This window comes from Penicillium samsonianum (assembly GCF_028829775.1).
Source record: "Penicillium samsonianum strain IBT 33392 chromosome Unknown utg000007l_segment0_segment0, whole genome shotgun sequence".
NCBI classification, from domain to species: Eukaryota; Fungi; Ascomycota; class Eurotiomycetes; order Eurotiales; family Aspergillaceae; genus Penicillium; species Penicillium samsonianum.
In genome coordinates, this window is record NW_026643265.1 from 5,302,022 (window position 1) to 5,325,953 (window position 23,932).

At 49.6% G+C, this 23,932-nt stretch overlaps 13 protein-coding genes across 13 annotated transcripts; 4 read left to right on the forward strand and 9 right to left on the reverse strand.

Moving 5' to 3' along the window:
• Window positions 1-209: 209 nt before the first annotated feature.
• On the forward strand, window positions 210-485 carry N7471_012900 (uncharacterized protein; the record flags this gene model as incomplete). The annotated part of the gene is made up of 1 exon (XM_057285619.1): window positions 210-485. The coding sequence occupies one exon, from the start codon at window positions 210-212 to the stop codon at window positions 483-485; it is 276 nt and encodes a 91-aa protein (XP_057131885.1).
• A 213-nt stretch (window positions 486-698) lies between these two features.
• Window positions 699-2,799, reverse strand: N7471_012901 (uncharacterized protein; the record flags this gene model as incomplete). The annotated part of the gene is made up of 3 exons (XM_057285620.1): window positions 699-907; window positions 958-1,866; window positions 1,914-2,799. 3 exons carry the CDS (start codon window positions 2,797-2,799, stop codon window positions 699-701), a joined length of 2,004 nt encoding a protein of 667 aa, XP_057131886.1.
• Window positions 2,800-3,663: 864 nt separating this feature from the next.
• Window positions 3,664-4,569, reverse strand: N7471_012902 (uncharacterized protein; the record flags this gene model as incomplete). Its single annotated transcript, XM_057285621.1, has 1 exon — window positions 3,664-4,569. The coding sequence occupies one exon, from the start codon at window positions 4,567-4,569 to the stop codon at window positions 3,664-3,666; it is 906 nt and encodes a 301-aa protein (XP_057131887.1).
• Window positions 4,570-6,269: 1,700 nt separating this feature from the next.
• N7471_012903 (uncharacterized protein) lies at window positions 6,270-6,984 on the forward strand (the record flags this gene model as incomplete). The annotated part of the gene is made up of 3 exons (XM_057285622.1): window positions 6,270-6,432; window positions 6,488-6,778; window positions 6,833-6,984. The coding sequence occupies 3 exons, from the start codon at window positions 6,270-6,272 to the stop codon at window positions 6,982-6,984; spliced, it is 606 nt and encodes a 201-aa protein (XP_057131888.1).
• Window positions 6,985-7,885: 901 nt separating this feature from the next.
• On the forward strand, window positions 7,886-9,349 carry N7471_012904 (uncharacterized protein; the record flags this gene model as incomplete). The annotated part of the gene is made up of 1 exon (XM_057285623.1): window positions 7,886-9,349. One exon carries the CDS (start codon window positions 7,886-7,888, stop codon window positions 9,347-9,349), a length of 1,464 nt encoding a protein of 487 aa, XP_057131889.1.
• Window positions 9,350-9,351: 2 nt separating this feature from the next.
• Window positions 9,352-10,377, reverse strand: N7471_012905 (uncharacterized protein; the record flags this gene model as incomplete). Its single annotated transcript, XM_057285624.1, has 4 exons — window positions 9,352-9,744; window positions 9,798-9,869; window positions 9,919-10,127; window positions 10,177-10,377. 4 exons carry the CDS (start codon window positions 10,375-10,377, stop codon window positions 9,534-9,536), a joined length of 693 nt encoding a protein of 230 aa, XP_057131890.1. The 3' UTR covers window positions 9,352-9,533.
• A 477-nt stretch (window positions 10,378-10,854) lies between these two features.
• Window positions 10,855-11,956, reverse strand: N7471_012906 (class II aldolase/adducin family protein; the record flags this gene model as incomplete). The annotated part of the gene is made up of 3 exons (XM_057285625.1): window positions 10,855-11,324; window positions 11,385-11,692; window positions 11,746-11,956. The coding sequence occupies 3 exons, from the start codon at window positions 11,954-11,956 to the stop codon at window positions 10,968-10,970; spliced, it is 876 nt and encodes a 291-aa protein (XP_057131891.1). The 3' UTR covers window positions 10,855-10,967.
• A 438-nt stretch (window positions 11,957-12,394) lies between these two features.
• N7471_012907 (alpha/beta hydrolase) lies at window positions 12,395-14,551 on the reverse strand (the record flags this gene model as incomplete). The annotated part of the gene is made up of 5 exons (XM_057285626.1): window positions 12,395-12,622; window positions 12,678-12,738; window positions 12,786-12,861; window positions 12,909-14,150; window positions 14,197-14,551. 5 exons carry the CDS (start codon window positions 14,549-14,551, stop codon window positions 12,395-12,397), a joined length of 1,962 nt encoding a protein of 653 aa, XP_057131892.1.
• A 725-nt stretch (window positions 14,552-15,276) lies between these two features.
• N7471_012908 (uncharacterized protein) lies at window positions 15,277-15,876 on the forward strand (the record flags this gene model as incomplete). Its single annotated transcript, XM_057285627.1, has 1 exon — window positions 15,277-15,876. One exon carries the CDS (start codon window positions 15,277-15,279, stop codon window positions 15,874-15,876), a length of 600 nt encoding a protein of 199 aa, XP_057131893.1.
• Window positions 15,877-16,153: 277 nt separating this feature from the next.
• Window positions 16,154-17,368, reverse strand: N7471_012909 (uncharacterized protein; the record flags this gene model as incomplete). Its single annotated transcript, XM_057285628.1, has 1 exon — window positions 16,154-17,368. One exon carries the CDS (start codon window positions 17,366-17,368, stop codon window positions 16,154-16,156), a length of 1,215 nt encoding a protein of 404 aa, XP_057131894.1.
• A 905-nt stretch (window positions 17,369-18,273) lies between these two features.
• On the reverse strand, window positions 18,274-19,101 carry N7471_012910 (esterase/lipase family protein; the record flags this gene model as incomplete). Its single annotated transcript, XM_057285629.1, has 1 exon — window positions 18,274-19,101. The coding sequence occupies one exon, from the start codon at window positions 19,099-19,101 to the stop codon at window positions 18,274-18,276; it is 828 nt and encodes a 275-aa protein (XP_057131895.1).
• A 599-nt stretch (window positions 19,102-19,700) lies between these two features.
• On the reverse strand, window positions 19,701-21,896 carry N7471_012911 (uncharacterized protein; the record flags this gene model as incomplete). The annotated part of the gene is made up of 6 exons (XM_057285630.1): window positions 19,701-20,456; window positions 20,511-20,645; window positions 20,696-21,198; window positions 21,249-21,416; window positions 21,501-21,672; window positions 21,795-21,896. 6 exons carry the CDS (start codon window positions 21,894-21,896, stop codon window positions 19,701-19,703), a joined length of 1,836 nt encoding a protein of 611 aa, XP_057131896.1.
• Window positions 21,897-22,796: 900 nt separating this feature from the next.
• Window positions 22,797-23,626, reverse strand: N7471_012912 (uncharacterized protein; the record flags this gene model as incomplete). Its single annotated transcript, XM_057285631.1, has 2 exons — window positions 22,797-23,426; window positions 23,498-23,626. The coding sequence occupies 2 exons, from the start codon at window positions 23,624-23,626 to the stop codon at window positions 22,797-22,799; spliced, it is 759 nt and encodes a 252-aa protein (XP_057131897.1).
• Between the last annotated feature and the right edge of the window lie 306 nt (window positions 23,627-23,932).

Below are 23,932 nucleotides of genomic sequence, written 5' to 3' on the forward strand. Positions count from 1 at the left end.
TGTCAAGAAGAACTCGGTCGAAGCGGCACATTCTGAGATACGTCGCTAAATCCGAGATTTTTATGAATCCAACATCATTCAACCAAAGCTCCGCTTGCAGAAGTTACTGTTTTCAATGGCATCCGGAAGCTCAACATTGAGAAGGGTGCGCTTGTCGCCGTGCTAGGACTCGGTGTTTGCCCCACTTGGCTGTGCAATTTGCCCACAAGATGGGTTACAAAGTCGTCGCCATCTCGAGTGGAAGTGATAAGGCTGAGCTTGCGAAAGAACTCGGAGCGTCCGTCTATATAGATACCAGCAAAGAGAATGCGGCGCAGGTTCTGCAATCTATGGATGGTGCGAGCTTGATTGTGTCTACAGCCCCAGATGCGGAGGCTATCAGTCCCTTGGTTTGGGGCCTGACTTGGAGAGGCAAGCTGCTTCTGCTCGCACCCCATTGGGCCAGTTTCGATAGATTCGATCGCCTTGGTTATGAAGGCAGTTAGTGTGCATGGTTACCCAGGTGGCAGTGCATTGGATTGCGAAGAGACCATTGCTTTTGTAAATATAAGTAGAGACATTCTAGAATTAAGGTGATAAATGTGGACACATTTCCACAGTGTGCATTGAACCGCAATATCTTCGTTATATTTGCTTCTATGCCAGAGCATTTATTTACATAGGTCACCTCCCCATCTCATTAGACATATAATATCCATCTACAACTTCATCTGCCCTCGCTCCTGAGGGCCCGCACAGCAAGCCGGCTCGGGGTGCAAGGTTGACTGGTTGAAAGACTGACTCGAAGCCGGCACATCCAGTGCAGGGTTCTTAGTGAAGAAACCATCTGGCTTGAGCATCACGCTGACTCGTTCCATCGGCATGACAGGGAAGTCCTCAATGCGGGGGTTATGAGTGAGGCCAAATGCTAAGAACAGTTAGCTACCATTGCAGGAGAGGTTAGATGGGATAACATACTGTGCCAGAGAACAACGTCTTCGTTTTCGACTGGGTCGTTCCGTCCAGCCCATACTTCCACGCCTTCTGACTTCTTGCTCTGGTTTGTAAATTCGCCGGCGGCGAATAGCTCGTCATCCTGGTATTTGGTAACCCAGATAGGGCGGGTCGCGAAACGGGCCCGCTTCGAGCCAAATGAGTTCGGGTGTGCGAGGAGCATCTGACTTGGCATGGTTTGCAGCTTGTATGCGATAGGGTGGTGGGTGATGGGGTTGACGACAGAGTCGTTCCGGATCTTGAAGACGCGGTGGCGGTCGACGCTGGTTGAGGCACTGCCGCTGGATTTGATAACGTTCTTTTCTGTGGTGTACCCGACGAGCCATGGGTTGCTATCATCCTCGGGCATGGGCACGCTCTCTTCGTAGTAAATAGTGTTTTTGTAGCCGTCGATGGCAGGGTCAATACGGAGGGAGAACATGTGTTGGTGGAATGGGGCCATAACGCCTGGTCCGACGTTCGTGCCCCATGGCACGGTTTGGCCATTATCGTTCTCGAAGGGCACCGTCGAGAGGATACCGGTTGCTCGCACCTCGAGCTCAATATTGGCTGCTTGGTCGAGGATGAAAGCGAAGATATATTCGTAGTTCGCAACGGTGCAGATCATCTGAACCACGAGCTGGCGGTTTCGGACGACAGTTGCCGCACCAGTGCGGTAATTGGTGTGCTTATGTTGCAACCCATTATCCTGCTCGTGCATACAAATGACATTCTTTAGTTGAATTGGTGCTCCCTGTGCATCCGTGCGATAACCGTCGAAATACTTGATGTGACCGAGACAGTCGCAGCCGAGACTCAGTTGGTTGGCTGTGATACCGAAGCCCACGTCGCCAACGTCAAAGGCTTGCTTGCGGTGGTAGGGAGCACGGGGATCTAGAATAAATTAGATGTGTTGCCATACGGAAAGTAGTAGAACATACCGGCATAGGGGACCGTCATCTCAGAGAATGACAGACGGTAGAAGGTGTTACGACCATCGTAGGTAACATTGTGCAGCACCAAACCCTCTCGGTTGTTGAAGCCCACTCTGAAACGCCACTTCTGCCATGACACGGCATTCCCAATGACATTAAATGACGCCCCCTCTGGTTGCTGGACAATGTATGGCTTCAGATCAGTGCGCAGGGGCTCATCCAGCAAATCATGTGCGTATTGCACAGTAGGCACCTGCTTCCAAGGCTGCGTCTCAGTGCTTTGGGTATCGGCTCCGCCAGGCAGGTAATCCATACGGACCAGTTTGCGACTGATGCCATCAAACACCGGGGAAAATTTGCAAGGGAGTGAATACTGGTTGTTCTGAGGGTGGTCGGTGGCCACAATGTACATGTAGCACTGGAACAAACGCCGAGTCTCCTTGGCATCCTCGGTGCCGTAGATCCACGGATCCAAGCAGACGGTGTGGCCAGCCGGAAGCTTCAACTTTTCAATTTCGGCCTTGACAGCTGGATGGTTGAGACAGAGCTCCTCAATCTCCAGCATCTCATCGACGTCCAGTGGACCCTGGACGTCCTTGGGCAGCTCTTTCGCCGACACGATGGACTTGGTGTCTGCGTTGATCAGAGCCTTGAAGAATGACCCATTGTCCAATCGGTGGAAGAGCACCATCAGCAAGCGTGCCGGTTTACGCGGGCGAACTTCACCTCGGCGCTCAGCCTCGAGGAAAGGGACAACCTCATGCTTGGCGGGTTCCTGGAGATCGATGCGTTTGTAGCGCAGCTTGGCACCGGGGAAAGCGGATTCCAGAACGGAGACCGCCAATTGGATCTCCCCAGGTGTGATTGGGTCAAAAGGGTGAAGGCTCGCCATTATTATTATTGATAATATTCAAGGGAGGATAGTTTCTGCAAAGATGGGCACGGCAATGCATTTATATTCGCACAAACCCTGGGTCCTCCCCTGGGATTTCCCTTTTGGGAAAATCTTTCGCGCACCTGTGGCCATCTGATTGGTCAGTTGGTCACACGGCGCATCTTTTCCCCCAAAGGGTTTAGCGCGCACGGATTCTTGATAAGCTGGGCGGAATGTCACCTTCATGTGGGCATTATTGGCAGTGGATTGTGGGGTTGACTGGTGATGATTTGGAGAAGTTGATCCCTGCAGTGTCTCCAACAGAAGTCATTGTGGCCAAACTGAAGGATATGCAGCAGTGAAGGATTTGATGAGAAATAAAACCTTTGTGGCCTTATGGCCTTGTCGGTCAGGCTACGATTACAGCCATGTCTGCTTCCAACCTTGGAAGGTTGGCAGTGCAAATACATCCATGGATGTCCACATATTTTGCAACAAACTCCTGATTGGTCAGCCTTACTTATCTGTGCAAGCTCTAGCTTGTAATTAGGTGTTCAGTAATAAGGCCTAACCTTCATAAGGATAGCAAGTGCCAGACCACCCTAAAGTGGCAAAGAGTGTAAGGCTTTTTTCATTGTTCTATGCCTGCAAAGGCCGCAATGACAACATATACATATCTAGTTTCGACGATGGATTTAAAGAAAGCCGCATATTTAATTGTGATGTGACCACCAAGGGAGCAAAGAGAGGAGATAAAAGGATTGATTCTCTACAACAAACAAGAAGCTAGCTAGGTTGAATAGCTAGGTGGCAACCTGACAAACAAGGCATCGGCATGCGACTGTCACAACACATTGTAACCATAAAGTTTCTCGAACACAATCAAACTATGATCTGATCGTCCTTATCGACGGCTTCAAGGAGATCCTGGACTTTTCGAAAGTGGATCCCTTGGAAATATCTCTCCCTCTGGTCCTGGACCGTGGCATCGTCGAAGCAAGCTGCTCCAGTGACAGAGAAAAGTTGATATTCAGCGAAAATAGCGTCATCACCTCCACTCATCGCCTCCTGCTGTATTTCTGCCAGAGCTTTGTGAGATACAGAAAGCGCAGGATACTTCTGGGCGAAGGCGCGGCTAATGTCTGCCCAGCATGTCTTCTCCCCGGTGATGTAGGTGTAATTGTCCCACTTTGCGCTTTCCAACAAAGCGACAAGACTCTTCGCTACATCCCGGGCACATGTGACATTAAACGGCTCGGTTCCAGTACCTGGGATGACCATTGTTTGATTGGCGACGTCAATTGGAAACGCAGGCCCGATATCCTTGAGATATCGATTCTTGCTCGGGACGACGTAGTCAATCAACCAGCCCACAGAAACCAATGTCCATTCCAACTCGGTTTGCTCACGAAGCACTTTCCGTACAGGCTCGCGTGTGCTGAAGTAGAACTCGGGCTGATGGGGGTGTGTTTCAATGTTGCCGCCAAACTCAGAGGGAATGAAGCGCTTGCAGATGCGGCTCTGCTGGCACGCCTCGATCAGGGCAAGGTGTACATCCACAAACCCCTCTGAATAGTCGAGAATCGTGGAGATCATGGCTTCGCAGTCCGAAATCGCATTGACAATTGACTCCACCGAGTAGTCAATTACCACTTGTGTCACCTTCGGCAGACCATTGAGTCGAGGTTTCAGGCTGCGGGATAACACCACCACATCATGGCCCTTTGCGGTGAACTCCTCGACGAGATAACAGGCCAGGTCACCCGACCCTGCAATTGCTAGGCGCATGTTGACAAATTGGTGTCCGGTGGGAAGTTTGAGTGATTCTTAGAAGGATGACAGAATAAGGATGTGCTTGCAGATAAAAAGCATGGAATTGGGAGAGGGTTCAGCTGTTTTATAGTAATGGATGGAAACATACTGAGATGCCATATTCTCGATTTACCCAGGGATCAGCTCTCAATACTGATTATCAAGCTTCATATACAATTATCAATTTTTCCACACCAGTATTACGAAGCAAAGTGTCAATTTTAAGGAATAGATGAATAAAGTGGGTAGCGGTTGGTCATTCCATGGGGTCCGCGGATTCCGAAATGCCAAGAGCGGGGCCCGCCCTACGTTACCCCGGAGCCCGGGGCTGCCCCCTAGGTGTTGTTCCGACCCCGATCACGGGACCTCGGATAGGCGGTCCTCGGTTGAACCCATCCTTATGAATTTCCAGCCCACCATCTAGGTCCTTATTTTCAGTTCTGTTTTAATGTGACCCTCATCAAGGCCAGAGTGCCACTCTCGTGAATCCTTGTGTCAGTGTCCACGGTGACCCCAACTTACGCGGGCCCGCGTTTATACGCCGATGATCAGATATGGATCGTTCTAGTTGATTTCGTTATCGTCTTGTTTCCCGTGAGAAGGAATTTAGTATATCTCGAACCCTATCGACTTGCGTTGTGCCGAGCCGGGTCACGATGCCGCTGCAGCTCGTATGGAGAAAGCCAAAGATATATCAGAGAACGCTTCCTAAGGAGCCACAAGGTAGTTATCCTATTGGTATCTCTAATTGTTGGGCATCATTCCCCGGAGCCGAGTTGGAATTACTGGTCAGCACGCTCTACCTATCGACCCTAGAAACCTTGTCTAGAATGTAGTGTGAATAGGTGGTTGTATATAGCACATTGGGTGGCGTGTTGAGGTGCTGACCAGAAAACGACGAAAAAGAAATCAAGGTCAAGGAGGGGGTGGTCATGGACATACCCAAATCCGATCCCATTGCGCCCGCGGGAAATCGGCAAGCTGTAAAGAAAAAGAACCAAATAACAAACATGAAGGGCTCATGATTATGAGACAGGTTGGCGATACGAGATTTGAGAACCAAAAATCTGGGGGTAGAGGGGTCGGCCAGTTCCGCAGTCACAGGGTCTCTTGGACCAGGAAATAACGATTTATATAATATCAATGACGCATTGAATGTGTAATATAGATGTGTTAAGCACACCCCAGAATAACTACAAGTACAGCAATTAGGTGACTAAATTATGCATACTCTGGGCAATAATCATCGGATATTCGATTAAATCACCCAATCATATTCCTACATAAAATGTGCAAAGTAACTTTCAACTTCTCTACCTTGACTTCAACTGCACTTTAACGCCTATACGAAATAAAATTGGGGACCTTGGGTCATCTAAAACATATCATCTGAGTGTTCTCATTCATTCCAAGGTTTTCTCCGTTTACCAAAATAGGGCTATGCTCTACATAGATAGTAGTCATCCCAGCGCCACAGTCCGCTCTACCATGGAAAAGAATACCTCATCTAATATTAGAAACTAGTATTATGATCCTGCTGCAGGCTTGTCTTGGAGAAATACGAAGTATAGAGCAAAAGGTATATAAAGCGCTTCGGTATCTCATTGATCATCTGTGTCGACAACCTTTTACTACACTCTTAACAATCTTGAATCTTCCATTCTTTTTGTCTAAAAATGAAGGCCTCGACAATTCTCGGTCTCTTTGCTGGATATGCAGCTACTGCTAGTGCGATTCCTGTCAAACAAAGAGACAATCAAGCTGAGATCACCTTCATTGGCGCCGCCGACGCCCAATTCACTCAAAGCATCCCTACTGACGGGTCCGTTGTCTCGATTAGTACGTCCCTTGTTATGTCATGCATCTGGACTGAAAGTATGCTAACCTTCTTTAGAAAACCCATTGAGCATCTCGCACATCTCATCCAACACTGCCGGGGTTCAGTGTACCTTTAATGGCATTGATCACAGTGTGACAATCGTCAACGGAGCCCAATTGGTGGATGTTGGTCCTCCACAGACCCAGGTGACTGCATCTTGCCAGGCCCAGGGGTCGCATTCATCCCCTGCACCTCCTTCCACTCCTGGTTCTACCGGAGGGGATCAAGTGCATGTCACTTTCCTTGGAGCTGCCAATGCTCAGTTTACCCAGAGTTTCCCGTCCAACGGTGAATCGGTTAAAATTGGTATGTCCATTTATATATTCCGCTATAAACAAACAAAGACGCTAATTAGTATAGTGAATCCTCTGAGCATTTCCCACATTCAAACCGACACTAAGGGCGTTACTTGCGTTTTCAACGGCATTGACCACAGTGTCACCACTGTTATTGGTACCCAGTTGGTCGATGTCGGACCCCCGCAAACCCAGGTCTCGGGTTCCTGCGCATGATGGTCTCTCCGAAAGGCGGACCGGACGTGGCATTGTAAGTCTTGCGTTGAAAGGAAAACAAAGAAAGCAGAAAAATAAGCGCTCGATAGTATTCTCTCATTTATATTCTTACTCTGTGCGTTTTCTGAGTTTTGTTGGAGGACTTAGCCCATAATACTCTGTTGATATACACTCCTTTTTGGCACCTATCTTCTATACATATATACACTCATTGAAATACATATTTCCAATCAATCTCTTCAACCATACATCCACAGACTCAATACCGACCAAGCCAATCAAATCAAATGATCCCCATCCTCATAGAATATCCTTAAAGCCTGTTTTACGCGTGAAAAAAAAAGAGGGGTGAATGTGATTGAGGGCTGGAATGCGACGCGAGGGGCTACACTGGCCACATCTACATAGCACGAACCTCAACGTGCACCCATTGAACATAACTTTCCCAAGAGGTACTTCTATTTTTCGCATTCTCCTCAGGCTGTGTAGAAAATATCTAATTCATCATACACATTACATTGATGTTTATTCAATTGCTCGAAAATTCAGTTTGATTCACAGCCTTTCAAGGGTCAGCCAAGGAAACCCGGAATTCAGGGCTGCTACTGTCCCTTTGGAGCCCTCCTAAGGCCAAGCGTGCGATGGCATTCCAGGTGAAGAGGCGAGAGCATTTTCCTTTCTCAAAGGGCTGTATAAAGCTACGTACCTTCCCCACATCGCGTGTTTATTCGACTAATACGACAATCGCCAACACCGCGCCATAGACATGGATTCGATTAACTGAGCGCGTCTCCTTTTTTTTTGGAATATAACCCCATTGACGCCTTGATCTATCGCGTCAATTATCAACTGCCTAATCTGCCACGGAGCTAATTGTCGGTCACAACCCTTGTATTTTGCAATGGGGCGCGTGTCTATACAATTCCTTCTTGCGGGCTTGGTTGGGTATGCCTTTGCTGGTATCCACCATCCTGCGCATGGCTATCGCCATCGCCATCGCCACTTGATGCCGCCTATTGAGAACCTGGAGCTTCGAGATCTCGCCTGGGATAACGTGAATAACACCCCAGATGATTTTGTGGTGGAATCCATTACCCTCACCACCACGAAAACCGTTTTTGGAAACTGCGCGCCAACCAACACTATTCACAGCACGCTTACGCTTGTCAGACATAGGCCTGAGCCTACGCCATATTGGCATGATCATTCCATGCACAGCCCCGCGCGTCCCGAGGCATATGAGGACCACTGGCATCAACGTGAGCCGCAGCCTCAGCCTATTCTCCCTGCACCGACAAACAAAAAGCCCGCTCAACCTCAACCCACTCACCTCGAGCCCCCGGCTCCCAGGCCAACGGGGGTAGAGGGCACAGTTACCATCTTAAAGACACACACAATCAGCAAAACCGCAACGAATACCGTAAAGGTCACCGTCTACCCGGGAGCCAGCCCTGTGCCAGTTGTAAACACATCCCCGGGGAATCCCTCACAAGCAGAAAAAGCCGCGCTTGCAGACACGCTGCCAAAAGGCTCTTTAGAAGAAGAGAAAGCCGTTCCAGCAAAACGCCCACCTCCACCACGTCCCCACAACAACAAAGGCGGACCCATCAACGCCGTACTCGATTTGCCGAGCGAAGTCCTCCCTGATCTCCCAGTAGTCAACCAGATCCTCCCAGGCTCAAAACCAGACAATCCCATTCCAGTGGACTGGACCGCAACACCACCGAAAGGTCAATTCTCAACAAACAGATTCGGAGGACGTACTCCGCCAAAAGGCAAAGGCACGGAGATCCACTACCAGGGAAATGTCGGCAAGCCTTGGGGAAGCAACATCATCAACGTTAGTCCGACCGAGGCACACACCTACAAATACGTGGCGCAGTTCACGGGTTCAAACGATGTGCCCTGGACGGTGGTTGTGTGGAACAAGGTTGGGCCTGATGGTAAATTGACCGGATGGTATGGCCATTCTGCTCTGACCTTCACTCTTGCACCCGGCGAGACTCGCTATGTCGCCTTTGACGAGGACTCTGAGGGAGCTTGGGGTGCTGCGCCTGGTGATCACCTACCCACAGATCAATGGGGCGGATACTCGTCTACGTGGGGCGAGTTTGGGTTCGGTGATGGAGAGAATAATGGCTGGTCGGGATGGGATGTGTCGGCTATTCAGGCGCAGATTGCGAATCAACCTGTGCAGGGAATGTCTATCTGTCAGGCTAATGGGAAGGGATGCTCCATTATCACGCCCCATGCTGAGAAGGTGGTTGATGCTTATATCCAGTCGAAAAAACACTTGGATGGTATTGGTGGTGCGGCGTCCCCTGGTCCTGTGCGGCTGAAAGTAGTACTTGATTATCGGGGGTGAAATTGAAGTTTTGTAAATATGCATGCATTTGAAGTGGGATATCGATTATAAAAGCGGTTAATTCGTTGAACAATTGACGGTTATTCCCAGTATAGCCTTCATATATGAATCTCGTAAAACGAAACCACGTCGGCAACTTATACTCGCAATGCAATCACTCGAACACAAATTTCTCGACCGTCACTCAATGCATTGAGGGAATATCAATCTGCTTGATAGTCCACACCTTTCCACCCTGACTAGATGAAACTGCGGTATACGTAGCACCACCCGCGCTAGCAATCGTCGAGCCGAAAGTAGTATCAGCCGAGGCGAGAGTAATAACCGTGTTCACGTATTTCTGTGCAGCGATAGTTCCCGAGCAGTTGTCGTTACACTCAGTTCCGGTGCCGTATCTAACTGAAGTCAGTATAGTCCTCGATAAATATCCTTCTGGAAATTGACTTACCCTCGCATGTAGGGTCCGGATTCGTGGGAGTAAGTTGAAAGCAGGGCACCAGTCTGGCCATTTGTGACGGTCCTGCAAATGTTAGTTGTGATGTGTTTAGCCGTCTTGAATTCCTGCTTACTGCTTCCAGGTCTGTCCATCAGACTCCAGGTTGTACTCAATCCGCACCTGGTCGGTTCCGCTCACGGGTGATCCAGAGCCGTCAAGCTGGCCAAAGCTGCCAAAGACACTGGCGCGTACACACCACTGGCCGGAGGTTGCTCCGCACCACGAGTTGTCAGGCCAGCTTTCGAGGGTAGTCTGGACCAGATCGCCGGTTCCGTTGGACATCTATGGTTGTTAGTGACTAGACGAGCTTTGAGAAGAGTCGAAGACTTACACCAGGCCAGAGGAATAGCACGCCGTTCTGAGTCTCTGGGGCAGCTCCGGGGATCAACGTCGTGACGGCGTTGACGATGGTCGACTTGGAGGGACCGAGCGAGACGCTGCCACCCCAGTAGTCATCTCTCTTGACAATAGTTTCTAGCAGTCCGGCGCTGGCAAGGCCGGCAGCAGTGAGGAAAGGTATGATGAAGCGCATTGTGATAATTATGAGCTGGAAGACTTGCAAGTATATTTGTCTGAGTTGCTAAGGTTCGTGCCACTTAGGAGATCTTAAATACTACAGAATGGATCTGTTTCAATTTATATCGGTGTGAACAATTTTCGGCTTATAGTTTCCTTGTGCAAGAATACAGGCGCATCTCTGCAGGTGGAGTGGTGGAATTTACTAAAAGCGGAGTGTCTTCCGAAGCCCTTAAGGGCTGGGTGTCTCACCTTAAAACAAGCCTAACACCGGACTAACTGGTGAATGTGGACAACTGCAGTGCATGAGACATCCTCATTGACGCATTAATTTCTCTTCGTTTCTCTCAACTAGGCCCAGTCAATTCCGAAGCCCCGCATATGGATTTACCCAACATGGTCTGTTTATGGTGCCGGAAGTGACACTACCCAGTATTCAAATTAGACAACAATATTGATACAATATACAATAGGGGAGAATGTCCTAGTGGTGGATAAAGACTCAAAAGACTGTTTCGTATTGCAATTCACGTACTCCGTACAAAATATTAATCTCTCCGACAATTTATTCCGACCGATATGTTAACTTTAGACCGGGTGGATGTCTCATTCCAAGTATTCACCCTTAGTTTCGGCGTGGATCACATCAAATAGGGGCTTCGCACTGAACCAGCCAGCCTTCGGAGTTCCCACTGTTTTGTAAGTGAATGCAGCATCGGCTTCTTCAATTTTCACCGTTTGGCCGCCTCGTCCGGTGGCTGCTGCGTCCGCTAGGAGTTGAGCGTAGCAGCACTTTTCCAGGCTCACGAACCAAAACACCGCTTCTTCAATTGTGTTACCGACTGTCAGGAGACCGTGGTTTTGCAGGAGAGCTGCCTTTTTGTTGCCTAGAGCTTTGGCAATGTTCTGGCCTTCTTCTTCTGCTAGCACGACGCCTTTGAACGATGAATAGAGCGCCAAGTCCTGATCCCGTTAGCTGGGCCCTCCCAAGGTGAGTATTGAAAAGAAAATATAAGAACATACATTGTGGAAAGCACAGGCATCTTGAGAGATGATATCGAGCGGTCGGCCCAGCGAGCAAAACGCCCGTCCATAGAGACTGTGACTGTGTGCAGCGCAGTTCACCTCGGGCCGTGCTTCATGGATAGCGGAATGGATCATAAATGCAGCGGCATTCAGCATCCGATTCTCTCCACCCGCAATGACCTTTCCATCGTGGTTGACCTGGATTAAGTCCGATGCCTTCATCAGCTTGAATGCAGTGCCGAAGGGATTCACCCAGAATGTTGTCGGGTCCACCGGATCGCGCAAGGTGATATGCCCAGCGACACCTAATGGGAATGTTAGTTGTTAACTCGATGCTTCGCTGTAGGACCATCCATACCCTCGTCGTATCCTTTATCGCCGAAGATTCTGAATGCTGCTGCTAGGCGGCCCTTTAAATACTCTCGCTCCTTCATCTTATCCTCGAACACAGGAATACTAGGCATCTGCATCTTGACTTTGGCCTTTTCGGCACTCGCCGCTTGAGATGACTGTGGTGCTTGCATGCTAATAGTGTTCGCGAGGGTCTCGGTGGCAGTTGGAGGAGCCATGGTTATTACTTGTTGTCTAGATTGAGAATTATCGAGACACACGGGAATTATATATGATCTGCTTCCAAAGTCATCCAATGACTATTAATGCGGAGAAACCCCTCGAAGCGGGGTTGCTGATTATCGATGATGTTGGATTGGCCGGTCAGCCGAGGTTGTCCAGCTTCTCCGCAAGCGGATATTCTCGCATTACTCGCCGATCGGGGGTGATATGGTGATATTTGAGAGTAGTTGAGAGAGATATTAATCAGTACATGCTGGGTTGGATTGAGAAAAAAAAAAGAATAGCTAATATAAAACCAAAATCAACCAAAATCAAATCACTGGACTTTAGCATAGCACATTGAATCATTAATGCATCAGTGATAGTTAGCTCCAGGGCTGTATAGACCCCTTGGTTACGTGTTCCTCCAGTCATGAAATCTAGTTTGTGGATCTTTATAGCGGAAACACGGGCGCCCGCTGAACCTCCGCCATCAATGCCTCGAACAGTTTACGGTCGGCTGGGCTGAAGCTTTGGCTGATCGCCGCGTGATGATGCGGAGATCCAACCAATGGCTTCAAATCAGCTTGACAGAGAGTTCCTACCACTGGTAGTTTGCCAGTTTGGAAGTAATGGCGAATAGCCTTCGCCACGCAGATGGATGGGGCTGCGAGTGTTGTGTGCTAGATGGAATATATCAGGGGTGAATCACTGGAGGGATTACTGCGAGTTACTCACTCCTTCTGATTCTTGCTGGAGTAACCCAGATCCCGGGAAAATCTGGGACATGTGTTGGGCACTGGGGCGGTTAGCTTGGACAGCCACTAGCGACGAGCCAATACACACTTATGGAGAGGAGTCACTGGATCCAGAGTGTTTGATACGAATAGCATGGGATGAGCAGTAGCAGTGCCCCAAGGCCCTGAGACCTGTCAGTAGCGAACGCATAGAAATCATAATAGGACATACCTGCGAAAGGGTACTTAGCCTTAGCTTTCCATCCAACACAGCTCAATTGTAATTGCGCCCAATAGTCACCCAGAGATGCACTGTCAGCCAGAAGGCTAGACCATTCTGCCCGGAACTGCTCAATATCTAAAGTTGTCAGATATTCGGCATCCGAGCACATAATAGCAGCCATTGCATAGAGGAAGTTATCTTTTGATGTAGCACATTCTGGTGACCAAGGTCCAGCAAGATTGCATTTGTTGGACGGACATGCGCCGAAGTGGCTACCATGCTTAAAGTCAGCCATGGGGACTGCATTCCCCTTACCCAACTCGGTCATTCTCTCTGCTAGAACGGGGAATGCAAGGAGTGGCTGGTAGATGGCAACACGCTGAATCGCTTTGATGTCCGTCCAAGTTACAACTTCTGGACCCCGTTCCGCAGATGCCTTGACAGGAATTGAAGTGTTGAGAATCTGCTGCTCAAGTTGCCAGTACGCTGCCCTGATCGCGTCTGGACCACCCTCCATATAGAAGGGACATCCCACAGGTCCAGCCTCATCACAGTACTGGGCAAACCGATCAAAGATGGCATCTGCATCAACAATAACGCTCGGTCCTGTTCCTTGGTAGTACTTAACCATGTCGACTACACCATCGAGGACAGCTCGTGTGACTCGCTTCGGAAAGAGCGAGGCAAATGTGGTACCCAGCACGGTACCGTATGAGCGACCCCAATAGAGAAGTGGCTCTTCTCCACGGTGCCATTTAGTGCGTTTCAAGATTGCGTTTCCTTTATCCAGTCCATGGCACTTGTTATGTGCTGTCTGGGCTCGTTGGCCTTCCTTCTCACGCCATTCTCCATGGCGTTCAATGATGGTCAACATGTCCTGCGCGACGAGTGGTGTATTGACATGAGACATCATTGGTTCATCTGCTCCTAGGCTCGACATATCAAATACCGAGCAACCCGAGTTCAGCGCTTGAGTCCGCTGCCAGTTTCTCCGCAAGGAATCTGGTCCACTTCCCAGCATGCCTTCCGTGGAGACCTGCAACTCCCAATTCCTTTGGGATACGGGATCAGGGAAACACATCACTGGAGGTGTTGTGGATCCTACTCCACGAGGATCAAATCCGATAATATCAAAATATTTGTGGCTAGTCTCTTCTCCCGTTTCTTTTGGGTCGGACTCCGCATCAATGATCAGCTGGAGATTTCGACCCGCCACGAACGCTTGCATTGTTCCCGGTCCACCAGGTCCACCTGGGCTATGAGCTTAGATCACCATATCAAGTCCAAATTAACTTACCAGGATTGATCAGAACCGCGCCTCCATAGCGCGGATCTGTGACTGGGACTTTGGCCGGCAGTCGGACAAGAGCCAGGGCAAATGTGCGACCTTTTCCATCTGTCCGTTTGTAGTCCATCGGCACTTCCAGTCTCGCGCATTGGAACTCATCGCCGCAATTGTGGTACTCCAGCGACTGCGAAGGAACGATTTCGTCCCAGGTGACTGGAATGTCCAAAGGCTCCCTCACCTTCCAGGCGGGTAATGGCACAGGCCAGACTAAAAATACCAGCACCGCAGCAGCCAGGGGCAATCCCCAACGAGCATATCGATGAGGTGCCTGGCGAGGCGGTAAAGGCGCGGATTTCATGTCCATAATGCGGCCAAACCATCCAAAACAACCAAAACACAAATAGACCAAATCCCAGAGAGCAAGGACACTTTTTCAAAAGCCCAGAAGCACCAAAGCCCAGAGGCCAAGAATACAAAAAGAGAAAGTCAGAAATCAGAATCCGATAAGTCACTGGCCTTGTCGAATCCCGCCGGTCCCGCCAAGTGGGGGGTTTCCCCTTTTGGCCTATAAACACTCCGATCATCCATATACCTTGCATTCTATTGGGAGTCGATCCATCGATCTGAATATACGATTCGTTCAGATCAAAAAAGATAAGTGCTGAGCAATAAGAGAACGCCCATGGGTCAATGCACCTGCATATCTCCAGGGTCCAGTAGCCAAACATCGGGCTGTGCAAGAGGGAAGTGCTCCAATAAAATTGCAGAGCAACCTGGGACAAATATTGGAAAATTCGACTACCACAGAGAATATGCAGATGGGATTTTGAAGCCAAGGTTGTACTCCCTACACAGTATCGCAAGGCAGATATGCGGAGAACCGCAGTCCGTGGGGGAATACCAGGCAACTACCAACATCCAAGCCACTCAGCTTCAATTCCCAACTGCAGCAAACACACTTGATTCAACAGGTGGACAGAGTACGTGGCTCCAAGAAATGACAAACAAACAAGCCCCTCATCAACATAAAAGGAAGAAAAAAAACCCCCTCTCCCCAGGCTTCTTTGGGTAACATTGCAATTATACATCATGGCTTCCAAACTCCAAGACCACATCGACGCCCTCCGCACCCTCCCTCTGGCGGAGGCCGTTCAAGCACTCGCTCACCTTACACCAGGCCTGACAAGCGTTATCCCCCAGGAATACGGCTACTTCGTCGAACACCCCGACTATGAAGGAATCGGCAATCTGAACGATATCGGCACCATCTGGTTGAAGCTCGGAGAGCAATGTTACGATGACCATGCGCCCCTCGAAGTGCGTCTCGTCCACGTTTCCCTGGACGACCCGATCTACGAAGTCTACGGCACCAGCTATACGATGTTGAATAAGGAACTCGCTGATGGGACCGTGGCACCTCCCGCCCCCAATGAGAATCCCGGTTACTGCGCCTGCTGTAGCGGTGAGGCGAGCGCCACCATCTTGGCTTGTTTCCATGAGCGCCAGGCGTTGTATTTCACCGAGGAGGAATACAAGTCTATCTGGGGGGATCAGCCGAATTCGGGGGAGAGGTTTAGTGGTTGGACGGAAGAACATGGCTGGGGGAAGCGTATTATCAATGCCAGCACGGAGCAGATTAAGGAGGCTCTAGCGAGGAACCCGGCTGTTGGGATTCCGAGTATGCTTTAGATGATCTAGTGCTTAAACTGGGAAAGACCGCAGTGATCACGGTTGATATCGGAGAGAAAAATGAAAAATGAAAAAGTTACGAATACCTTACTTTAAAGATTTCGTAACGCCCCGGTATGTACACGGAAAAGTCAAGAAGATTGCACGGAAAATCCCCCATTGACTAGCAAGAAAACCCAAACCCCCTCCGATCTATCCGTGTGCAGATGTAAATAAAGATGATGTCAGCTTCGTCGGAGCTTCGTCTCGAAGAGCTCGCTCAACTAGGTCGAACCACTTAGTCGTCGCGAGGTCGCTTTCGAGGGTTGATAAGCCGGCGACCAAGATGTTCGGCGCGGCTGCCGATGGAATCCTCGACCCGCTGGAGGTATTCGACAAACTCGTAATAGTTATCGAAGTCCAAGTGTGTCTTGTCAGCCTCGTTGCGAACCCTGTTCATCAGATGCTCAAAGAGATGGCGCATGCGGTCGCGCTCCGAGTCATTATTCGGGAAATGTGGGACCCACTGCTGCATCCAGTTGGAGAAATCAGTCACCGACTGGCCCGGTCGTTGATAGCTATCCATATAGCGCGACCTAGCGACATCCGGGTACACTCCGTTCTGGAGCTGGTGAATTAGGAAGGTACAGAAACTGTCGTAGGTGACCTTTTCGGCGGGTAGGTGACGTATGTGTCGCTTCCACTCATCCTCGATATTAAGGGCAACGTGCTTAAGCGCCCGCGTGACCTTGCGCTCATCGATCTTGAACCACTCCGGATATTTATCGAAGTGTCGCTCTAGACCCATAGAGAAGTTCTTGAACTCCCCCAAAGCTCGTCCGTTGTATACCGGCACATTGGGCACCGGTGGGGATTGGACGGATGTATCGGGATGATGAGATCGAAGAGATCGGGCGGAAGGCTGCAGACTGGAACGGGATTCAGTCTTCACAACTGGTTGTGCGGCGGGGGACCTGGTAGCTGCTGCGAGGGCTCGCAATTGCTCAAGGTTCAAACCGGACACTAGGTTGTTTGCGGGTTTAGGTGAAGGCTTAGGTTCGGATGGCTTGACCTCGGAAGGACGACGATCAGCAGCTTGGGTCACAGGAGCTGGAGCGGTAATCTGCTCGGATCGGGCAGCAACAACCTTATTTTGGGCTCCATCAATACCAGCCTTGTTGTTCTGGTTCGGCTCGATCCTGGATGGGGTTGGAGCAGGGGTGGCGGGGGGAACTTCCAGAGAGGTCACGGCCAGAAGTCGAGTGCGAGCCAGTTCCAATTCTCTCTCCTCCTCTGCAACCTTTTGCTTGATATCAATGAGCACTCGCTGCTTCTTCAGTCTGGACAATTGAGCTTGAGCTTGACGAATTTCCGCCTCCAGATCATCGGCAGCGCCGACAGGCTCAGCAGGCTCAGTGTTGGTGTTTTGGAACATCTCATTCAGACTGTCCCATCGCTCTTGAATTCGATGGATGTTCGATTCAGAGCCAGGTTTGTTGTCTGGCTCTGACATGGTGATTTTTTTAATCTTGCGCGTCGCAGATAAGATAGTGTGCGGAGAAAGAAAGTTCCGAAGTCCGTGAAGAAACCCCAATGTGCCTAAGGCAGCAACCGTTTCAGAGATGAACTATGTCAGAGTGATGATCGACAGGTTGAGGTGTTTCTCGAGAGTTCTCGGGGGTTGAGATGAATTGTCGCAAACGGCTACTTGCTCTCAGTGTCTCACCTCCCAAACAACAATTGCTTCCCAATTTGGTAAGGGCAAACACAGTATATGTGATCTATCCCTTTGCAATCTAAGAATATTCCCAGGCTTAAGGGGCAATTAACAAAGACTGTCTACTTCGTCTAGCCAAAATTAATATTGCAGCTAAAACGAAGAGAAAGTTGGTATTTATCCAGGGGACAGACACCTCGAGTGTTTATATGGTTAAAATAAACAAAGAGAGAGCCTAAGGATCATCATTAGATCACACCAAATTAGATATCGGACTAACTCGGATATCTGCTCCTCTTTGTTTGTCCTATTTTGGGACACTTTCTAGATGATTTGAAAAAGTGGTGTCAAAGGAGTCCTAGATGGGCACGCGACTGACTCGAAGAGTAATATCCTGGTATTCTTTTGCTTTGTAGATGTTTCCTTTGGCCAAATTAGGCGGGTTTCTGTTTGTCTAGAATGTTATCCTCGAATCCATAAGGGGAATATTCCCAATTGCATCTATAAAGAAAAACCTGAACCTTTAAAGACAAGCACTGTAACTTGATTCAAAAGCCTATACTATATGTCACTACTACATCAGATATAGAAGCTAGAAGAAAGCGAAAGAAACCCGAACAATGACGGGATAAGATATTATCCACTCAAAGATTAGTTATTATATACAATAAAATAAATCGCTTCACACAACCGCAAGCTCTTTATTTACCGGGTGACCCAAACAGACACAAAAACTTCTTATCCGGGGTCGAGGTCAACACGTTCTTGACCAAGTGCCAGACGTTCAAATCATAGGCTTCGCCAATGTGACCAACGGGATCCAATGGGCAGGTATCCTGGATCCAGCGATTCGTCACACCCTCCTCGTGAACGAACGATGTGGACGGGGGAGTAACCAGCTCATCATGCTTGGACGCAATGATAGTGATACTGTTGCCGGGCTGCGCGATAGGAGTACCGTCATTCAAACGTGTGATGGCCGGGCCATCGGGGCCGAGATCGTTGCAAGCAGGGCAGCCGACGGTATCGAGCACTTCGCCCACGACTGCGCGCGACTGGTTGCCATTTTGGTATGCGAGTTCGTAGATGCCGGCGAATGTAGTGGCATGGGTAGGCGGTGCGATAGCTGCGATTTTGTCGACCAGGTGGGCGACGCCCTCGAACTTGGGCACGTAGAGAGATTGGAAAGCACCCTCGGAGTGGCCGACCAGGTCGACTTTGCTCTTGCCGGTCTTTTGCACGACTTCTTTGATGTACGCGGCAATTTCAGGGGCGCTCTCGTGGATTGCCTTCAAGCCGCCGACAAATGGGAAGCCATCGTATGCACCATAGGTGCTGGCATATGTGCAGAACCCTTGGGTTTGCAGCCAGTACTGCATGAAGTTCAGGTCCTCATAATATGTCGCGCCGAGACCGTGCAGGAGGACAACTGGGTTGTAAGAGCTTTTGCAGGAGAAATCGTTGATTCCTGTTGCGACGGCTGTGGTAGCCGCGAGGGCAGCGAGCGCTAACTTGGTGAATGAAGGCATTTTGTATGACAGGTGTGTTAGGTATTCGTAATATGGGGCCCCATGCTGTTTATGAAGGATTCTGTAGGTACATTCTGTAAGGTACCCACATCTCCTATTTTTTTCCCATTTTCATCGAACTATCGATTGTTGATCGATGAGATCGCCCTGTGAGTGGCTGGGGGCTGCCGATCTGTTTCGGAACCAGGTCCAATGCGCTCTAGTTTAGTCGGAAACATCCAATCAGAGCAAGAATAATAAATGAGCTTTGGATACATCATTTCAGCTGCGGCATTCATACGGAGCAGTTTTATTGTGATTAGTTTTGATTCCCAGATATTTGATTATTCGGGAGATATAGCCGGAAGCCGCGGAACATAAAGAATACCTAGGTAAGGAGTAGCCCCTATATACCTATTATAAGATGAACAACCGTGCATTATTAGAACTTGACGAACAATGGCCGTTCATATACGCCCATGTGTGGCGTCGGGATTCATTTAAATGACAGCCTGTCAGCGCAACACTTATTGTGTCCAAATAACTGGATCACAGAACCCTATGATAAAATAATTAAATCGTAACTAACATCACGTCTATACGGAGCACTTCCTTCCACACTACGGACTACCCGTATTCAGTGGCGAGGATTCTTTTGTAGATAACTCGGGCATAGAACTGCCCCAAAGCCCAAGAGCATGCCGCTTCTCAACTAGTTGCAGCACCTCAACCATAAAATGGCGCTCTGGACCTCCATCTGGGAATGCTTCCCACGCTACTCGAGTGGGGAATGCAAGACGATTGATCATGTTGCCGGGTGCAGTGAGGATATAAAACTCCAATGAGCGGCAGATCCCGCAGCCCAAGTCGTACTGTTCCATGGGCGAGACGCGATCCTCTGGCCGAGTGTCGATCGAGGACAGAATCAATCTCACGGCGTAGTAGACACACATGGTTTGTGCGAGTAGCAGGTTTGGGTATGTGAATCTTGTAGGGATGAAAGTAGCGCCGGTGCGGAGGTCGCGGCGCTGGAAAATTGGGAAGCCCTGGTCGCCTTTTTGTTCGGCTTCCTGTGGTGGCCCGTCAGGGTACGTGACAACCGAGTCTTCGTACCACTGATAGAAACGGGCTGTAAGCTCACGTATTCCGTTCCAAAGCGTAGACTGCTTGACGGCCATCTCTTGTGCGCCCATGACAGATGTTATTTGTGCTTCTTTGAAGGCATCGGATACCGCTAGTAAACCCGGGACCGAGGTGGCCAGGTCAAGCAGCTGGTGTAGAATATCTTTTTGGGTCGTTCCTGCTGACCACGGAATGGTCTTCCACTCTTCACGGGCCAGGAATGAGGGTTGTCGAGCTGCCAGAGCGGCGCCAATCTGAGCCGTTAGTTAGATTGAGAAGATGCAATTAGAGAAGGTTTGTGATCTTACCCAATATGGTCGGAGTTCTGTAAATAAAAGGTGTTCAACCCCATACATGTGGTTTTCTGGTCCACGATGTTCGATCAAGCGCACTGCTCCTCGGACATGAGCCGAGACACCACTCTGAGTAGTGCGTTCGACACTCTGCTGACATTAGTATTGACTGGGGAGAAAGGGCGTTCTATGAAACCAACCTCGAAAGCGAGCAAGAGAATGACGGTGACTAGTGTTGACTCTGCTTTGCATTTTTCGGGGTCCACCAACGCATCCTGCAATGCGCGCAGCACGCGGGGGTAAAGTCGGAACCCGGACGCTTCGATCTGCTTGTTCTGCACAGAACGACCAAAGAATGCCACTGATACGGCCTCGAACGCGTCTGTGATGAGTGGTGAGAACATTCGAATCCCAGCGGCAGCTCGCAATGCACCCGCTCTCCCAGATTTCATATCCACTTCTGGGCTAAACGCATCCACAAACCTCTCAACAAACACATCCACCGCGGGTCTTTGCATGCTCATAATCGAGATCGTGCCAGACGAGTCGGACCCACTGCTCAGGGACATGCGCTCGAAGTCGCTGTCATCGTCATCCTCAGCTTCCAAATTATTGAAGTCTTCACACGGTGAATTTAGTAACAGTCGGTTCCGAACCGGCAGAGTCGACGAAGGACGCGAAGGATAATCGTAGGATTCATACGCTAGGGCTGTCAGCACGGGTAACTTCTCGAGCAAGTGTTATACCACATACCTTCCGTTCCTTCCCATGGTCCAACAGGGACCAAATCCTTCTTGAGGCCGACATGTGCGGTTCGAATATCGTGAACAAGATCATCGACTAATGGGCTTGGTGCAGAGCGAATAGACTCAAATAAGCTCTCGAGCTTGTCCAGGCGCTGGATATCCTGCGCCCCAGATCCTGCACAGACATCAGCAATTGTTCCACATCCACATGGGTTTGACACACGCCACAGAAAAGAGTGGGCGGGGCCTGCAAACGTACCATCCTGTTTGTTGTCTATTCTTCCCCGAAGGTCGCGGATCTCCGCCCGCAGGTTCCGAATCTCCTCCGCTTGGCTGATGGGGCGGGCTTCTTCGTCGGGGACATGCTCATACACGCATTTGGAAGGGTAGCCATGGGCACAGCAGGCGTGGCAGGGCTTGACTCGGTCACACTGACAGCCGGATCCACGTTAGCCTTGCGGGTGATGCGTTACGACCAGTGGGACGCATCATATGGGTACGGGAACGTCCCGACCCCAAGGGCGATCTGAGCACGATGACGGGGGTAACGGACCTTGACTTTCCGGAGCCGGCAGACTTTACAGGACCGCGACTGACGGTTCGGAGCCTTCCTGACTCGTGAGTCGGGGACAAATTGTTGCGTACCACCGATCATGGGGGCGCGAGGGAAGCTCGGAGGGGGGGGGATGAAAGGAAGGGTTCTTCTCCCGAGCCAACGACACGGCAGGATTTAGGCGAGCCAGATTTCCGACGTGGGAGTCCGAGATCTGCTTGCTTGAGCGGTGGGCCTTCTTACACTCGGATGGCATTGGCACTGGCTAGTTCGACATTAGTCGACGCCTCTGGAGGCTGTGATAGGTGCGTGGAGGTGAGTAGGTGGAGTGACTCCGCCATTCTGACTGGGCCCGAATTGAGTTAGTTTTGATTGGATATATTATCATTACTCTGCAGGACACTGCCATGGATTGAAGAACCAGAGATGAGGCCAGTCGAACTGGATAAATTGCAGGCTCAAGTTTGTAAATTGTAAACTGTATGGAGTAAATGTTCCATAGATGCAAAGTGTTGAGAATCACAACCTCGACCTCTTGGATTTGATGAGTGTCACGTGCAACGGTCTCTCCCTCTTGGATCTCCCAACTCGTTCAGACCTTCTGCTTTCGATCCTGTTTTATTAGCATCTCAATATATGTATCTCTTTATTGGATATCTTAATAACCACAATGCAAGACTTACTAAAACCCCGTTTTTTTGACCTATCCGTCAGCCAGTTATTGAGTGGGTATTTTTTGTGTACTCACCGAATACCCCGAAAGACGTCAAAAAAGACATCTCGAAAGACATGAATTTTGTACTCCCATCAATTTGTCTTTATCGAGTCTCTCAGGATTTGACCTCCAGTCACTCACTCAATCTACCAAAATCGTGTATAAATTAATACCAGGATACTATAATCAGAAAAAGGAAATCAGGAATGAGAGCTGCCATACACACTAGGTATAGGTGCTTCACGTGGAGATACAAATCCTGCAGTCTCCATGCTGGGCAAAAAGCATTAGATGCCCGCAAAATAACACATATAACACTCATCGTGTTCCTTGCCATGCCACAAGAAGTTCGCCTTGGCTTGATTGTGCTCCCCCTTCGTGCACCACTTCCAGTCCCGAATACACAACAAACAGATGTGAAGTCCCGCCATTGGCCATGGGCGAAGTTTCTCGCAGTGCAGACAGCCAAAGAATTCAGGACGCTGGTTGATACCTGCTTCGATTTCGCTTTGCTGCTCAGATTCGGGTCCACTCGAAAGTGTCTCTTTGTCTTCATCTTTGACCTGCTGGGTACCATCTTGTGCAGTCTTTGCATCTTGCTCTGGTTTTGTCGTTGTTTCCGTCACATTTTTAGAAACGACGGTGGTTGAAATGGTGATGACAGTGGTGGTTGTTGTGCTTTGCGCAGAACTTTCGACAACGGGCGGTGCAACTGTGACCCGGCTGCTGTGGCTGGAATCCGCGTGTAAACAATTCGGTTGCATAGACATGGTGGTTTTCGGCACGGCACTGGTGCTTTCAGAGAAAGTTCCCGTCTCCGAGTTGCTAGTGTGGATGTCAGTTTGGGGTGCTGACTCGGGGAGATAATATGGCCGAGCTCGTCCCTTGTCTCCTTTCGCCCTTTTAGCTCGCGATTTCTGTGTGTTTTTAGTCTGGACCTGATAAGTAAGTGGAATGCTTTGCCCATCTGGGCATCTGATATACTGACATTTCGGAACTTTGTGCGGCAAGGCTCACACAGTTTGTAGAACTCCTTCCCTGCAGTTTCAGGTGCCTGAAACGCATCTTGCGGCCTCTCTTTATTGCAGGTGCGACACCGCCTAGTTTCTTCAGCCATGGTTGGATGCTGCGGTAATGTTTTAAAGCAATGAAACCTCGAGTTTGCAATGGGAAAGAGGGTGACGTTGAGTCACAGGCAAGTGAGTTTTACTGCAGGTGTCAAGTGTGAGCAAAGAGAAGTGGTTCAACCAAAGAGGGGGCGGCTTCAGAAAAAAGGAAAAAAGAAAAGGCCTTGTAAGTGAGGAGAGTAGATACATATGTAGATATAGGGGCAAAATTCCTGTCCGTTGAGTATTGCACACAAATCGAGGAGCATAAACAGGGAAAAGGGTAATATTGTGTTATGCGGCACACGAACGATCTA